This window comes from Salvelinus fontinalis, chromosome 8, assembly GCF_029448725.1.
Source record: "Salvelinus fontinalis isolate EN_2023a chromosome 8, ASM2944872v1, whole genome shotgun sequence".
In the NCBI taxonomy this organism is placed as follows: domain Eukaryota; kingdom Metazoa; phylum Chordata; class Actinopteri; order Salmoniformes; family Salmonidae; genus Salvelinus; species Salvelinus fontinalis.
Genome location: NC_074672.1, coordinates 8,581,403 through 8,599,673, shown reverse-complemented (window position 1 = coordinate 8,599,673; position 18,271 = coordinate 8,581,403). Strand labels below are relative to the sequence as shown.

Genomic DNA, 18,271 nt, shown 5'->3' with positions numbered 1-18,271 from the left:
GCTTCTGATAGGCTAACTGACATCATTTGAGTCAATTGGAGGTGTACCTGTGAATGTATTTCAAGGCCTACCTTCAAACTCAGTGCCTCTTTGCTTGACAATATGGGAAAATCAAAACAGATCAGCCAAGGCCTCAGAAAAGAAATGTAGACCTCCACAAGTTTGGTTCATCCTTGGGAGCAATTTACAAATGCCTGAAGGTACCACGTTCATCTGTACAAACAATAGTACGCCAGTATAAACAACATGGGACCACGCAGCCGTAATACCGCTCAGGAAGGAGACGCGTTCTGTCTCCTAGAGATGAGCATACTGTGGTGCGAAAAGTGCAAATCAAATCAACAACAGTAAAGGACCTTGTGGAGATGCTGGAGGAAACGGGTACAAAAGTATTTATATCCACAGTAAAATGAGTCCTATATCGACATAACCTGAAAGGCCGCTCAGCAAGGAAGAAGCCACTGCTCCAAAACCGCCATAAAAAAGCCAGACTACGGTTTGCAACTGCACATGGGGACAAAGATTGTACTTTTTGAAGAAATGTCCTCTGGTCTGATGAAACAAAAATAGAACTGTTTGGGCATAATGACCATCGTTATGTTTGAAGGGAAAAAAGGGTAGGCTTGAAAGCTGCAGAAACACCATCCCAGACGTGAAGCACGGGGGTGGCAGAATCATGTTGTGGGTGTGCTTTGCTGCAGGAGGGACTGGTGCACTTCACAAAATAGATGGCATCATGAGGCAGGAAAATGATGTGGATATTTTGAAGCAACATCTCAAGACATCAGTCAGGAAGTTAAAGCTTGGTTGCAAATGGGTCTTCCAAATGGACAATGACCCCAAGCATACTTCCAAAGTTGTGTCAAAATGGCTTAAGGACAACAAAGTCAAAGTATTGGAGTGGTCATCACAAAACCCTGACCTCAATCCTATAGAAAATGTGTGGGCAGAACTGAAAATGTGTGTGCGAGCAAAGGAGGCATACAAACCTGACTCAGTTTACTAGCTCTGTCAGGAGGAATGGGCCAAAATTCACCCAACTTATTGTGGGAAGCTTGTGGAAGGCTACATAAAACATTTGACCCAAGTTAAACAATTTAATTGAGTGTATGCAAACTTCTGACCCACTGGGAATGTGATGAAATAAATATAAGCTGGAATAAAACAATTACTCTTATTATGACATTTCACATTCTTAAAATAAAGTGTTGATCCTAACTGACCAAAGACAGGGAATTTTTACTAGGATTAAATGTACTTGGCTATGGTGTATGTACACTTCCGACTTCAACTGTACGTATAAACTCTCACCTGTATATAGATGACACTGTAGTGTATGCTATTGCACCCACAGCTGCCCAGGCTCTGTCAGAGAAACAATGTTTCTGCCCTGCATAAAGCCTATGTTGAACTGAAATTGGTACTTAATGCAGATAAAACCAATGTTATTTTCCAAATCTGATGATTTATGCATATATACTTTGGATGGTGCCCTCATTGATCTTGTCTCTGCTCATAAATATCTGGGCATCTGGATTGAAAAAGTGGTATCTTTCAAAAACCATGTTGAGTTAGTTAAATAAATTGAGAATTAAAATAGGCTTCTTCTATAGGAACAGGTTCTGTCTTTTGTTAAATAGCAGAAAACAAATAATTCAGTCAACATTAATGCAAAGTGGAAAGACTAGACGTGAAGATTAGTTACCTCTGGAAAATATTGAATTACAGCTCTTCGACTGCATCATGTTCTAAATTGAGTCAAGCTGTGAAGACACAGCTATTTTGGTTTAATTTAATTTTGAGGCGAAGCGTTTGTCTTCCTTTGTGCTATTAAGTGAATACTAAATGAGTTGTTACCAGAGGTATAGAAGTTTTTCCCAGATCTCAAAAGGAAATGCCCCAAATGGCTATTCTCCATAGCAATGTCAAATAATTGACTTCCTAGGCTAGAAGTATAATTAACAACAATCTCTAAGTACCTCATGAGCCAAGAGTCCATAACATTTTAAAGCAGAGATGGGTCATATTCCCAACTTTCTAAACCACACCTGAGTTTTACAAGTACATGACATTTAAAATGATTTGGACTATAGATGAGGTAATAGATTAAAAGGATTTAAACAGATAAAGTTTGTTATTAAAGTTTTATTACATCATTTCCTGTGTACTATAGTCTCTCTGTCATGTCTGGTTGGAGATACAGTTGACACTTCCTACTAGAGGGCATAGCACCCCACAGATGGTAACACAGCTCTACTTGGCTGGGATCAGGGCCAGATTAGTGAACGGGCATGCAGCACACGTGCCCAGTGCCAAGTGCCCACCCACCCCATTTAGCATATGATAGTAAAATTGCAGGAGATTAGCTTTAAAACAGCACCATTTTCTCTCAGCCTCATGGCAAAATGTGAACAAAAGCATAAGATGAACTATAAATAGCCAAACAACAAATCTCTGTCCCTTGGCAAAAAGTATAGAATTGCAGGAAATTTGCTTTAAAATTGCAACATGTGGGTTTTCATCACGACTCAGGATATGACCAAGATGTAGACACAGGTGGCGGATAGTACAGTTCTCAGATTATTTATTAGAAACACGGGGCAGGCAAAGGGCAGGTCGAGGGCAGGCAGAGGTTCGTGATCAGGTCAGAAACTAGGAAATATAACTAGAGAAACAAGAAGGCGGGAGAGAACACTGGTAAGACCTGACAAGACAAGATGAACTGGCGACAGACCAACAGAGGGATACAGGTATAACTCCACAGGGGATAATGGGAAGACAGGCTACACCTGGAGGGGGGTTGAGAAAAGAGCAAAGACCGGTGAAAAAGATCAGGGTGTGAAAGGTTTTAGGCAAAAGAAGGAAAATAATTTCTGCAAAACTAAATATGTGTTAATATTAGTTGGCAGGGGACGTTACTTTAACAATATTGTTTTTTGATGTACTTTAGTTCTAATAACTTTTAAGACTTTTTCTGATAGATGTTTTATAAGACCCCTTTTCCAGCTGTTTGACCAGGAATCAAAGATATTACTTATGCCTTATTCCTAAGATGGCAAATGGTTGAAAAATTGATCTATGCCTTCTTTTACCAAAAATATAGACCTTGAGCCTTCATTTTACACCCAATTTTATATATGCTCCTATGTTGATGCTCATGGGTTCTTTACATGGAAATGACTGTGTTAAAAATATTCAGATGTGTGTGTATACACATCCATGTGTCTCCCCTCTGTCAGTGTGACACCGGGGCTTCTGTGACACATCTGCTCTTTACCCTCCCCCTCATGACCCCCGCACAGCCCTCCCACCTTCAACTGATCCTCCTCATATCATCTCACATGCTGGCGTTGCCCATCCAAGCTGCTGGAGGCATTATCCAACTTGTCTGCCGCTCTACAGGGTTGAGCTCATGCCTGCCGCTGTGAGGCGTCCCTCTCCGCAGGCTTCCGTGGCACCTGATGGCAGTGCCCACCTGTCACCCAGCCCTGCCTAATCTGCTGCTCTGTGCCACCTGCCACCAGCTGGCCTGCCAGCCTGCCCGTGCTATTGATGGATAGGCAACCGTGGTCCACACACTCATTCACAGCCAGAGCTGGCGGTGTGTGTGGGCGTGCGTGCGTGCATCTGTGCATTCATCTGTGCATATTTGGTAAGGCAGAAAGAGCAATAGGACATCAGTGATTATTGAGTTTGTTCATGTCTGTGAATGTATGCATGTGCATGTATCGTATGTCTTGGAAGACAACCAAACCGTTGCTTCAAATCAGATGCAGCAGGTCAGACCAAGGGGCAGATGGAAAGCCATGAAAATGGTCATTGACATACAGTACACCCATACACCCTGGGACAACAACAAAAAATACTCTGCTCAGGCTGCGTGCATACTGCGTACCTGTAAGACAAACGCAGAGCACAAATGACCCCAAAATCTCTATGTTCTACTATCTGCACATCAAATATCTAACTTTTGAAACCTACAGTATCTAATGAGAAATTGATTTAGACTGAGAATCTCCACAAACGTAAAACAGAAAACACACACATACACAGGGTTTTGAACGATTCTTGTGAATATAAGCCTAGGAGGCCTGAACTATAGTCTTCCACCTTTGTACTGTTTCTGTGTTCATCGTCAGAGTGTTGAGCTCGTTGGCTTAGTCTAGACTCAACACCATTTGAGGGGTGACTTAAGGACAACATTCCAGGCGAGGCATTATGCACAGAGAGTGGAGAGATGGAGAGTTGGACATGGGAAGAGGAATTCATAAATAAGCTTTACTGTCATACATATTCGCCTTTCTTACATGTATTTAAACCTGTGTTGCTGTATTTAAGACATTGTTCATAGCTAGCTGCTAATATCATTGGATAGAACATTTTATTATATCCAGAATTGTTTACTGAAACTGTCAATTAAACTGTAAAGGAACAATTTCAAGTGGCAATTTTACTTTTGTGGCCAAGTCCCCCAAAACTTGAATTCTACTCTAACTCATTCAAATTGCAGCGTCTTGAGTGCGATACAGTAATTCTATTCACCCTCCACTGCACACAATACCCCAACCTCTTTGGTTACACATTCACTTCCTGCCTAGGATCCAAAAATAAAAATCAGTCTAAGGAGCATGGCTTACGCACAAGACAGTGGTCAAACAAAACATGCTATTAGGGCCCAGTACATAACATGTATGTCTATTCAGTCATCCACTTCATGGGAAACTGGACTGACTGTGGGAAAAACCCACTGGCTTCATTCTTAGCCCAGGGCCGTGTTCATTTTGCACCATACGGAAGAAAGATGATATTAACAAAAATGAGCCACCTGCAATTGTCCAATAAAAAATGTAACATTTTAGTTTTCGGTTGCAAAATGTTTTAAAACGCTTTCTGTTGGTAGCCCTAATAAACACGACCCAGGAAATGTTGCGCTGAGAATATAGGAAAGAAAAGCAGGGACACTGCTGGCTCCTACCACAGATCATTGCTTTGCTTCTAATGGAATTATAACCCATTACTGTGCAGTACTAGCATCCTGTGCAGGGTGTGTACCTGTACATCAAGCTGCCTCACGCTACAGAAACAGGAGAAAGGCTCCTACATGACCTATGGGCCGTTCAGACTCGGACAAGGCTTACTTGTCATGCACAGACAGTAACTTTTCTACAAATCCCATACATGAAGACAGTATAGTAACATCGAAGTCATCCAAAGGGCTCAATCCACACACAAAAAGCGTTCCTCAAAAGGGTTCTCCTACGGGGACAGACGAAGAACCCTTTAAGGTTCTAGGTAGCACCTTTTTTGCTAAGAGTGTACATTAGCAGAAGGACATAGGCAGAAATCACATCTGTTCAGCGACTGCCACTAGAAATTTAAAAGGAACAGAAGAAAATGACATCTTGAATAATTGCTGTGGCGACAATATCCCAGACCCTGCAGCAGACACACACACACACACACCCACATCACATCTTTTTTTTGAAACACTGGGGGTTTGGCTGCCACACACTTCTCTTTACTTGCCATCTCGCCCATTATTTCAGTAAAACCTATTATCTTGGCTATGAGTGGATTCCTGTAGGTAATAAGCTTCAATTGGTTTGTCCTGATATAGCCCCAAATAACACCCTGTCCTCTTTCCTTGTCCCCTTTCCTTGTGTCCTTAATAAATTCCTGATCATTGATAGGTCGGAGAACCAGAAAGGTTGCCAACATATATACAGCCTACATACACCTATGCAGTATCAAGACCTTTCAAATCGGTGATCATAGTTGAAGAGCTTGGGCAAACATCTTAAAATGGAGGCAGTCTAAGAATATTGTTTTAAAGTTGTTGTTTTAATCAGAGCCATTTTTCACTCCTAATTAATCCTTTCATTAAATTAATGAGGGTTTTAATGATTTGTTCTCAGTAGTTTAGCCGAGTATACAGTATTAGAACCATAGTAGTGCCATACAAAGGCTTGGGAAAAACTTGCTCCATTGACTGATCGCATCGCCTAGCAGTGCCATCCTTCTTGAAGCGACTTTTTCCAGGAAATAAAGGGACTTTTCGCTTGGTGGTAGGAAATGTGAGAGCAAATCCCATCATAGAATTGTTCTAGTACAGGGCGTTTCTCTTTCTCCCCCCTCCCTCCCTCCCTCCCTGGTTCGGCATGACAAGCCCTTGCTAGGTAGTTGCAGTTAATGGCACTGGTATGTGCAACGTTACTGATTACCAAGCATAGGCGCACAGGCCATTTGTCCAGGACTATAGGAGAGAGTCATTAGCTGTTACATCAGACAGCTGAAGGACAGAGGGTGAAACCAATCGACACACTCTGGAGACCTCTGTGCCTCATTAACGTACACAATATGTTAATATAACCATATTGGCGTGTGCCGTGAGAACAGGAACAGGATGTCCAGACAGGATGCCCCTATATTGGCACTCCCTAGAGCACATGATAACTTCCCGCCAGGATGTCCTGGCCAGATGCCCAAATATGGGCATGCACACGTCATCCGGACATACGTTTGACGTGTGCCGTCTACTTTATTCTCTCTGGTGGGACAATGTGTTTTTCTGTGTGTGTGTGTGCGCCCGCACACTTGCACGTGCCACGTGTGTGTGATCAGAGGCATCATGGTCATAGGGGGCACATGTCCTTGTGCCCCTTCAGATTGATCCTTTAAAAAAAAAAATGCAGACATTAAATGAATTACTAAACTTCATGTTTAAGCCCACTCTTGATCATAATTAAATATAAAAATATCTCAGCTGTATTTTGCAAACTGACTGGACCCTACCAAGTGGTTCCTTCCAAGGTGCGCCACGGAGCAAAGATACTGTATGCTAGGCAGGACGCTAGATACTCTAGTGCGTGCAGACACTGTCGTCAGTGGAGGAGGAGAGAGAGTGTTGAGTGACACACACAGCATTTTAATTTGATTTTAGCCGCTGGTGATGTGCATGATTCGCAGGAGGTATGTTTGTAAATTAATTTGATCAAGCCTATTGATTCCTTCTTGATTAATAAATAGAACCAACATGTTTTGTTGTTCCTCTGTAATACTAGCCAACTAGAAATTTACCAAACTCATAACTAGCTTCCAAGCCATTTCAGGCAATGAAGTTAGAGTAGCTAACTATCTTAGCTGGCAAGAATTCTAAATTATAGCAAAGCAAGGAATTACTATATGTACTTTTTAAGACTCACATTAATTTCAATCTTTTACCCAGATTTCAGCAAATATGCAGAGAAGCATATTTAGTTTCTTTAAAAAAAGAAAAACAGAAGGATAGAAATGGCTCAAGAGGTATGCTTAGATATGCATAAAAAATGCCTAGGCATGTTAGTGCAGTAAATTGAGCTGTGTGATTTACAACAGTCAGAATGACACCCTCATTAAAATGACAAATGAACAAGCAAAGAAGTACAGTTGAAGTCGGACGTTTACATGCACCTCAGCCAAATACATTTAAACACAGTTTTTCACAATTTCTGACATTTAATCCAAGTAAAAATTCCCTGTCTTAGGTCAGTTAAGATCAACACTTTATTTTAAGAACGTGAAATGTCAGAATAATAGTTAAGAGAATGATTTATTTCAGCTTTTACGCCTTTCATCACATTCCCAGTGGGTCAGAAGTTTAAATACACTCAATTAGTATTTGATAGCATTGCCTTTAAATTGTTTAACTTGGGCCAAAAGTTTTGAGTAGCCTTCCACAAGCTTCCCACAATAAGTTGGGTGAATTTTGGCCCATTCCGCCTGACAGAGCTGGTGTAACGGAGTCAGGTTTTTAGGCCTCCTTGCTCGCACACGCTTTTTCAGTTCTGCCCACACATTTTCTATAGGATTGAGGTCAGAGCTTTGTGATGGCCACTCCAATAACTTGACTTTGTTGTCCTTAAGCCATTATGCCACAACTTTGTAAGTATGCTTGGGGTCATTGTCCATTTGGAAGACCCATTTGCAACCAAGCTTTAACTTCCTGACTGATGTCTTGAGATGTAGTTTCAATATATCCACACAATTTTCCTGCCTCGTGATGCCATCTATTTTGTGAAGTGCACCAGTCCTTCCTGCAGCAAGCACCCCACAACATGATGCTGCCACCCCCGTTCTTCACGGTTGGGATGGTGTTCTTCGGCTTGCAAGCCACCCCCTTTTTCCTCCAAACATAACAATGGTCATTATGCCCAAACAGTTCTATTTTTGTTTCATCAGACCAGAGGACATTTCTCCAAAAAGTATCATCTTTGTCCCCATGTGCAGTTACAAACTATAGTCTGGCTTTTTTTATGACGGTTTTGGAGCAGTGGCTTCTTCCTTGTTGAGCGGCCATTCAAGTTATGTCGATATAGGACTTGTTTTACTGTGGATATAGATACATTTGTACCTGTTACCTCAAACATCTTCAAAAGGTCCTTTGCTGTTGTTCTGGGATTGATTTGCACTTTTCGCACCAAAGGTCGTTCATCTCTAGGAGACAGAACGTGTCTCCTTCCTGAGCGGTATGACGCCTGCATGGTCCAATGGTGTTTATACTTGCATACTATTGTTTGTACAGATGAACGTGGTACCTTCAGGCATTTGGAAATTGCTCCTAAGGATGAGTGAGACTTGCTCATAAGGATGAGTGAGATTTCTTTTGATTTCCCCATGATGTCAAGCAAAGAGGCACTGAGTTTGAAGGTAGGCCTTGAAATACATCCACAGGTACACCTTCAATTGACTCAAATGATGTCAATTAGCCTATCAGAAGCTCCTAAAGCCATGAAATCATTTTCTGGAATGTTCCAAGCTGTTTAAAGGCACAGTCAATTTAGTGTATGTAAACTTCTGACCCATTGGAATTGTGTTACAGTGAAATATAAGTTAAATAATCTGTCTGTAAACAATTGTTGGAAAAATTACTTGTGTCATGCACAAAGTAGATGTCCTAACCGACTTGCCAAAACTCTAGTTTGTTAACAAGACATTTGTGGAGTGGTTGGAAAACGAGTATCATTGACTCCATCCTAAATGTATGTAAACTTTCGACTTCAACTGTATGCTTACATAACCTATGCAGAATTTTATTTATTTATTTTTTACATAGAATAAGGCATAATGATAATGGCTCTAAATTGCAGGAAAAAAGCTATTTCAGGTGTTTGAAAAATGCACAATTCTCCAACTTCATAATTCCTAAAAACTAGACTAAATTAAAAGTTTCTTGATTTAGCCTACTTGTCTCTAATTTACCAGTCTCAAAGATATGGATTTGTACGTACAGTTACACAAGCGTAGCATATTATGTAACCAACATTCCCTCTGAACTGCGAGCGTGCACGGCTGCGCAGTTTCCGTAGTCCTGTGCAGAAGTTTGTGACTGCTCAGCTTTTCCAGGCATTAAGCAGCCAGGCATCCGACCCGAATTAGTCCAAGGAAGTTTTGAGGGAGGCAGCCTCACATGGGAGGAACAGGAGGTACATGAGGTACAAGGCTGTTTTGCGTGTGTGCATGTGTGAGAGGGTGCGGGCATGTCTGTCCAGTACACACGTCTACATCCAGTACACCTCTTAACACATGTGGATCCTTGTTTCAAACTAGGTTCATTAACCCTACATATATCACTACACTTATTATAAAATATCCACATTTGTATGATACTGTATGTGTATGGAATTGGGGGGGGGGGGGCGGGGCTCAACATTTTTGGGCAGTGTACAGTAGTGGATCCCCAGGCGCTAGCCTGCTAACAGGGTTGGCACTGCTTTCCCAGTCCCAGGTCTGCAGTGTTCCCCCAGGACCTGGTACGGCGGGTTGCACAGTGAACCCACGACCTCTCCGACACACTCTCTTCCCCTCTGCAACAACTAGTGATGAATTACAACCCCTGGCCCTGTTATTTTTTCACACCTCACCAACCAAGGCTCCTAGCTCAGGCTGGAACTGGAGGAGTGTGGAAAGGAGGGAGGAGGGAAGGAGAACAAGACTGGGCAAGGGAAGAGGTAAGACCACGAAACACCAGCACATGTACACAATAAATACTATGGCTTCCTCCAACAGTAATCCTCAATCAAATGAACTAAAACCATTCAATTGTCCTGCACGTGGAGAAATTTGTAACAGCTATACAAGATTTAACATCCTTGACAGAAATGACATAAGGTATGGTTTAATTATAAGTAAAATACCAGTTGTCATATTATGCTTTGATAAGTGGGCATGCTTGTGGTCTCTCAGTTGAGCAGTCGTTCCACCAATTCAGTGCCTTTGGAGTGTTACAAGTATAACTTGGTCCCCCCAAAAACGTTTGATTTCACCTAATTGTAACAGTCTGTTATAAAAAGCACATGTTCAACTTTTTAAAAAAAACAGGTTTTCCCATGTCAAGATAAAAATGAATGTGCCGAAGTGTCAAATAAAGTAACAGGGACACACCGTAACAGGGTTGATGATTTCATCTTAAATCAGCCTTAAATCCCTTGTGACAGGGGGAATGGACGCTTGTTGTGTACAACAGGGATTGGCAATTAAACGCAAGCTTCACCCCCCAAAAATAATGAAATTGTTAAAACCTTTCTATCCTGTCTATCTATAACTGACCCGCTCACTTTTTCACCACAAAACACCAGAAAATGGCCCAAAAGAGTAGAACTAGCTCACCTGATTTTACTCTATGATTTGACTATTAGATGTTCAATGTTATTTGAAAGGAATAGTTTCACTGTGTTGAAATGAGAGTTCAGTTCATATAACAGGGTTTACTTTAAAATGAGGGACAGATGTAAATGAATTACTAATCACATGAAATAAATGATGGTGAAGCTTGGAGAAAGTTTGGGATTAAGTGGGTTAAAATCTTAGAAGTGACACAGGGTTGACGGAGGGACATGTCAAAATGCTGAATTTTAGCATTGTTACTCATATAAAAATCTAAATCAGAAATATGTAATTCTCCATGTGGTCTATATTAAAGGGCACTTCAGTTTATATAACAGGCTTTTAATTTCATGGAACGACCCTTTATTGGTGAAGCCCCTATGAGGGAGGGTGACATTTAAACATGCCCGGCGGAATGCTTCTAGTACCTTGCAGAGGTACCTTTCACACACACACACACACACACACACACACACACACACACACACACACACACACACACACACCTTGCTTCCAGGCAAGGAAACAGCAGGTGTGTATGTGTGTGTGCGTGCGTGATTGCGTGTGCGTGCATGCATGCCTGCACATGCCACTAATGTGTGATCAGAGGCTTCATGTGTGTGTTTGTTTTACAGGGGTGGAGGGGACATAGCAACGCACCCACATCAAATCAAATGTATTTATATAGCCCTTCTTACATCAGCTGATATCTCAAAGTGCTGTACAGAAACCCAGCCTAAAACCCCAAACAGCAAGCAATGCAGGTGTAGAAGCACGGTGGCTAGGAACAACTCCATAGAAAGGCCAGAACCTAGGAAGAAACCTAGAGAGGAACCAGGCTATGAGGGGTGGCCAGTCCTCTTCTGGCTGTGCCGGGTGGAGATTATAACAGAACATGGCCAAGATGTTCAAATGTTCATAAATTACCAGATGGTCAAATAATAATAATCACAGTAGTTGTCGAGGGTGCAACAAGTCAGCACCTCAGGAGTAAATGTCAGTTGGCTTTTCATAGCCGATCATTAAGAGTATCTCTACTGCTCCTGCTGTCTCTAGAGAGTTGAAAACAGTAGGTCTGGGACAGGTAGCACGTGCGGTGAACAGGTCAGGTCACATGCTTTTGTTTCAGCCACATGTCAACTGGACTGTAAAACAAAGCCACGGTAGGGAAATCACACCACAGACAAAAACGCACACACACACACACATTCTGCAGCGTGGGCAGCCATTTAAACAGCTTGGAAACAGTAACCTACAGCAACCCTAACAAAAGAAGGGGAAAGTATTGAACCAGCCAGAATGCCAGAAGAGAAAGTGAAGAGTATGAGTAAGGGGGGGTTCTCACTCAATCACTCTCCCCCCACCCTCCTCTCCTCCACTTCCCCTTTAAAGTGCACGCTCAAAGAGTTCTTCAAACGCAAACAGTGAGGGGACTTGCTGAAACACAGAGAGGGGTGAAATTGGACATAAAACAAGGGATGGATCACCCCCCCTCTGATCCATCTTATTTGGAGCTTCTTTCTCCCCCAAACACGAACACAACACACATACACAAACACACGCACATAATTCCTCAAAGGCACAGACACATACTCTCTCAAACTGTGAGGTTAAGCTTTGCACAGGTTTTAACATTTAGCACGAACACTCACATACACACAGACACACGCGTACCCATGCGTCATGGTAAGTGCTCTCACAACACATAAGACAGTTACACACACACACTGAGTTTCTCTCTCACACACTCTCTCTGGGTCTGTCTCTCTTACCGTGGTGGTGGTTGTGCTGCGGGTCGTGATTCTCCATGAAGGGGTCACGCTCCCGGTCGGTGGCCCCAAGCTCAGCCAGTCTGCTGCTGGTGGCCGTCAGCTCCGATCGCAGGTTGGTCACCTCCTGGCTGGCCCCGTTGATCCTCTGAGCCAGCTGCTTGTTCTCATCCATCATTTTCAGGATTTTGGCCTGAGGAGGGAATCCAAACAGGAGGGTGTCATGCTGGTGTCATGTTGACCATGTCCAGGAACAAACTGAAACTGTCTCGTGTGTTAGTTTTTATCCCTCTGTTTTTAGACTCCTTTCTTAAGAAAAAAACAGCAGGTAAAATCCTTCCGCAGCAGTGTGTCCTTTTCCTCAAAGTAGCATCTGGCTCAGGGGAAATGTGGTGTGTAACTGTTATCCAATGTGATGTGTATGTGTGAGTGTAACTGTTTGTGTGTGACTATGTGTGAGTGAGAGAGTTCTGGAACAGAATGAGAGAGAGAGAGAGAGGGGGCGGGGGTGTCTATGTTTGTGTGTGTCTGAGTAAGAGAGAGCAGGCTTCTCCCTCTGTGAAATGTCCTCCCTGCAGCTGACTGCCGAAAGGACACCTTTTTAAATGGACTGTACCAAGTCCAGGGAAACCACGGGGAGAGAGAATTAGTGCTCCTGTACAATAGAAGTAAAATGCAGCGGAGTTGCTCAACTCTTTTCAGTACTTTTCCATCATGAGATTTAGCAAGGTTTTGTTTTTCTTTGACATTAAGGGAAACATGCAGAACAAATCTGTTGGTGAGAGAATCTGTGAATGGTGTGTCTTGCTCTCTCTCTCATAGTGGATGGACTCTTGCACTGCGGAAAGGAAAACATTTCTTGAAGAAGAAGAAAACTACATGTGGGGGTACAACAAAGCACGTTGCATAGTCAGCGTTTCCCAAATGAAAATGTTGGCTTTCTCCTGACTTAGGCTGAGGCTCAGTCTGGTGTGGCTGGTTATTGTCCTGCAGTGTTAAGTGTGTCAGTGTCACGGTCTTCTGGATCTCATGTGTTATTGGCTGAGTGAGCAAGACTAGAAGCTTAAATGACCAATATAGTCAGTATAGTGAATGTGTTCAATAGAAATGTATCGTGTAGACCTGACATCATTCCTTATGCTAATTAAATAATAATTTCTACAATAAAGTTACATAAGATATTGACCTGCATGGCAGAGAAGCATGAGAGAGGCATGTCTGTTCTACACGATACATTTCTATCTGAAAGTTCCATGACAATGTTGTACTGGACAAGCCCCTGCTCTCTCCCTTTCTCTCTCACTGTCACGGTATTCGTCGTCTGAAGAAGAGGAATCATCGGACCAAAGCGCAGCGTGGTAAGTGTTCATGCTTGTTTTATTAAAACTGAACACTATAACAAAAATAAACAAGAGAATAACCAAAACAGTGCTGTAAGGTATAAACACTAAACAGAAATTAACTACCCACAAAAACCCTGTGGGGAAAGCTACTTAAGTATGGTTCTCAATCAGAGACAACGATAGACAGCTGCCTCTGATTGAGAACCACACCCAGCCAAACACAAAGAAATGCAAAACATAGAAAATTAACATAGAATGCCCACCCAAATCACACCCTGACCAAACCAAAATAGAGCCATAAAAAGCTCTCTACGGTCAGGGCGTGACACTCACTTTTATCCCTCTCTTCCCATCCCCCATCCCATTCTACCAATCCCCTCTTCTGTTCATCTAAGCGAGAGATAAAATACCAAAAATACAGGAAACAGACGCAATGACTAACACCTGCTTTGGGATCTGAGGGTAATCCAGGATATTGAAAAGAACATAGAAGAATAATTTTTCCCTTCCTATGGAGCAGAGTTCATATCATACATTTGTTTGACATATCTGCAGAAAATGTTGGAGCATGTTGGAGCAAAGGCTGCCTCTCCCCTGTCCTGCTAGTCTGACAGCCACACAGACAGGGTCTCAGTGTGGGCAGTATGCCACAGATCTGCCTCACCAAAGATGCCCATTGTTCAGAGGAAGACCAACACCCTATAGCTTAGACACTGCCTCCATTTGGAAGACATATACAACCGTTTCTGTGTCCTACAGAACTGTTATGAGAGTTACGCATGAGTGCCAAGGTCCAGCCTCACAATTGTACTACATCAGATAGCAAAAACTACTGTGGCAGAGCTGTCCTGAGTAAAGGTTGAGCATTCATATGTGGAAATGTGCTTTTGATTAAAAAACATTTTAGGACAAGCCTCAAAAACTATTGTTTTTGTAGTGGACTATTAGCTAAACACGCTAATATGTCCCCCAAAAAACACATACAGTGGATTGCAGCAATCCCTCATCTACACACAACCTTTGAGGAGACAAAAATAGTAAGCCATCCTGCTGTAACGGTGAACTAGCGTTTCTACTCAATAATGGGTAGTCTGGGCCTTACAGTCAAGGTTGAGGATGTGCAAGGAATTCAATCTGAATGTAAAGATATGCACAAGCCACTGAAATCCCACACGTACAGTTCAGGGATATTCCACACCTCTGCAATGCAGCCTCTGGACTGCACCAAAATCACCTGCACTTTGATCTTATCTGGAAATTCCAGTTACTGCTTTTGAACGACTCGACCAGCCCCGTCTTGTGACATGAAATAGTTTTATTTTCAAGAGTAACTGGTGAACAATTTAAATGTTGTTTTTTTTGTCCCTGGATGTTATCTTGCTCTGCTATCATGATCATCTTATCTTTTTGATCATCTTTTTTTCTGCAAACTCACAGGGACGAATGAAGAGAGAGCGAGCACAAAAGAGAGAAGCAAATACAATTTTATTTGTCACATGTTTTGTAAACCACAGGTGTAGACTAACAGTGAAATATTTACTTATGGGTCCTTTTTCCAAGATAGCAGAGAGACCTAAAGAATGGTTTTAAACGATCTTAGCTATTTTATGCGTGTATTAATCACGTACAGTACTAGTCAAAAGTTTGGACACACCTATTCATTCAACCTACTCATTCAAGGGCCAGTCTGAGATATGGCTCTTTTTGTACAAGATTTTCAGTTTCTTGCCAATTTCTCACATGGAATAGCCTTCATTTCACAGAACAAGAATAGACTGACGAGTTTCAGAAGAAAGGTCTTTGTTTCTGGCCAGTTTGAGCCAGTTTGAGCCTGTAATGTAAACATTATTAAAGTGGCATTAAAGTGACTAGTGATCCATTTATTAAAGTGGCCAACGATTTCAAGTATGTCGGCAGCAGCCTCTCTATGTTAGCCTTGATGCACCTGTACTGACCTCGCCTTCTGGATGGTAGCGGGGTGAACAGGCAGTAGCTTGGGTGGATGTTGTCCTTGATGATCTTTTTGGCCTTCCTGTGACATCGGGTGCTGTAGGTGTCCTGGAGGGCAGGCAGTTTGCCCCTGGTGATGCGTTGTGCGGACCGCACCACCATCTGGAGAGCACCACACTCTGAGTGCCCTCATCTCCTCCCTGTAGGCTGTCTCGTCATTGTTGGTAATCAAGCCTACTACTGTTGTGTCCTCTGCAAACTTGATTGAATTGGAGGCGTGCATGGCCACGCAGTCACGGGTGAACACGGAGTACAGAGGAGGGGGCTGAGCAAGCGAAGTGGAGATGTTGTTTCCTACCTTCACCACCTGGGGGCGGCCCGTCAGGAAGTCCAGGACCCAACTGCACAGGGCTTGGAGGGTACTATGGTGTTGAATGCTGAGCTATAGTCAATGAACAGCATTCTTACATAGGTATTCCTTTTGTCCAGATGGGATAGGGCAGTGTGATGGCGATTGCATCGTCTGTGGACCTATTGGGTCGGTAAGCAAATTGAAGTGGGTATAGGGTGACAGGTAAGGTGGAGGTGATATGACCCTTGACTAGCCTCTCCAAGCACTTCATGATGACTATCGTCCTGTAGCACTCACTTCTGTCATTACCTTCAGTTACCTTTGCCTTCTTGGGTACGGGAACAATTGTGGCCATCTTGAAGCATGTGCGGACAGCAGACTGGGATAGGGAGAGATTGCATATCTCCGTAAACACACCAGCCAGCTGGTCTGCGCATGCTCTGAGGACTAGGGATGCCATCTGGGCCAGCGGCCTTGCGAGGGTTAACGCGTTTAAATGTCTTACTCATGTCGGCCACGGAGAAGAAGAGCCCGCAGTCCTTGGTAGCGGGCTACGTCGGTGGCACTGTATTATCCTAAAAGTGGGCAAAGAGGGTGTTTAGTTTGTCAGGAAGCAAGACGATGGTGTCCGTGACATGGCAGGTTTTCCTTTTTGTAGTCTATGATTGTCTGTAGACCCTGCCACATACGTCTCATGTCTGAGCCGTCCATTTTGTCTCTAAACGGACATTTCGCTTGTTTGATTGCCTTGCGGAGGGAATAACTACACTGTTTGTATATGGCCATATTCCCAGTTACCTTTCCATGGTTAAATGCGGTGATTCGCTCTTTCAGTTTTGCGTAAATGCCGCCATCTATCCACGGTTTCTGGTTAGGGTAGGTTTTAATAGTCACAGTAGGTACAACATCTCCTATGGACTTCCTTATAAACTCTGTCACCGAATCAGCATATACGTCAATATTATTCTCTGAGGCTACCCGGAACATGTCCCAGTCCGCGTGATCAAAATAATCTTGAAGCGTTGAACAGTCCTTAGCACGGGTACATCCTATTTGAGTTCCTGCCTATGGAAAGGGAGGAGCAAAATGGAAAATGAAGGAGTGCCGCACACTCTAAGAGCTCAGATGCAAAAATGTAATGTCCAACGTTTCGACAGGCAAACTGTCTTCATCAGGGTATAATCACAAACACTGCAGGGTGACTCGTTTATATAGTGTCAAAAGACACACACACACAGGTGTCTGTAATCATGGCCAAGTATGGCCTAATATCATTGGTTAATTTTCAAATATTAAAATGACATACAAAGAACAACATGACAAAACAAATGGATAGCATATGATCATAGATTCAATTTAGACTACATAAGCCTACAAACAATTACAATGGCAAAGTCACAATAATCACAAGAATGGCTTCAGATCAAAGTCTACGTTGAGACCGAAGGGAGCAAGGGTCTTTAAGGAGATACAAAAATTATCAGATTAATCCTGCCATCGACAAAATTCTAAACAAAATGAGACATGAAAATGGGAAATGGGGTGCAACTCAATATTAGGAAGGTGTTCCTAATGTTTTGTACACTCAGTGTATGATCATAACCCAAGAATAAAGAATTGTTTTACTTTAGCAACCTTGCCAGCAGGCATGCCAGCTAAGATACAGCAGATAGACAAGCTAGTCTGACTTGATTGATAGCCTGAAATGTTATGGTAGCTAATTATGAGATTGGTAAACTATATAAATATTAATGCAAAATGTAAAGTACATAAGCACAAAAAGCTTATTTCTCTCAAATGTTTTGCATTAGTGAGCATTTCTCCTTTGCCAAGATAATCCATCCACCCGGCAGGTGTGACATATCAAGAAGTTGACTAAACAACATGATCATTACACAAGGCCTCTCTGAAATGTGTAGTTTTTCCACACAACACAATGCCACAGATGTAAAAAAAATGTTTGAGGGAGTGTGCAATTGGCATTCTGACTGTCCACCAGAGCTGTTGCCAGAGAATCAAATGCTAATTTCTCTACCATAAGCCGCTTCTAACATAATTTTACAGAATTTCGCAGCGCGTCTAACCGGCCTCACAACCGCAGACCACGTGTAACCACGCCAGCCCAGGTCCTCCACATCCGTCCTCTTCACCTGTGGGATCGTCTGAGACCATCCACCTGGAAGGCTGATGAAACTGTGGGTTTGCACAACCGAAGA

General features: G+C 42.6%; 1 protein-coding gene across 2 annotated transcripts in view; it reads right to left on the bottom strand.

Moving 5' to 3' along the window:
* LOC129860470 (kazrin-A-like) overlaps positions 1–12,974 on the bottom strand; it is a 94,881-nt gene extending 81,907 nt beyond the window's left edge. The window contains exon 1 of one of the 2 annotated variants that reach the window (XR_008760382.1): positions 12,414–12,496. Coding sequence is in view for 1 of the 2 variants with exons in the window: in XM_055930873.1 (XP_055786848.1) it covers positions 12,414–12,588 (175 nt within the window). In the remaining variant the exon portion in view is untranslated. Of the gene's footprint in view, positions 1–12,413 lie in introns of both variants that reach the window. The other variant, XM_055930873.1, reaches the window with a different exon arrangement.
* Between the last annotated feature and the right edge of the window lie 5,297 nt (positions 12,975–18,271).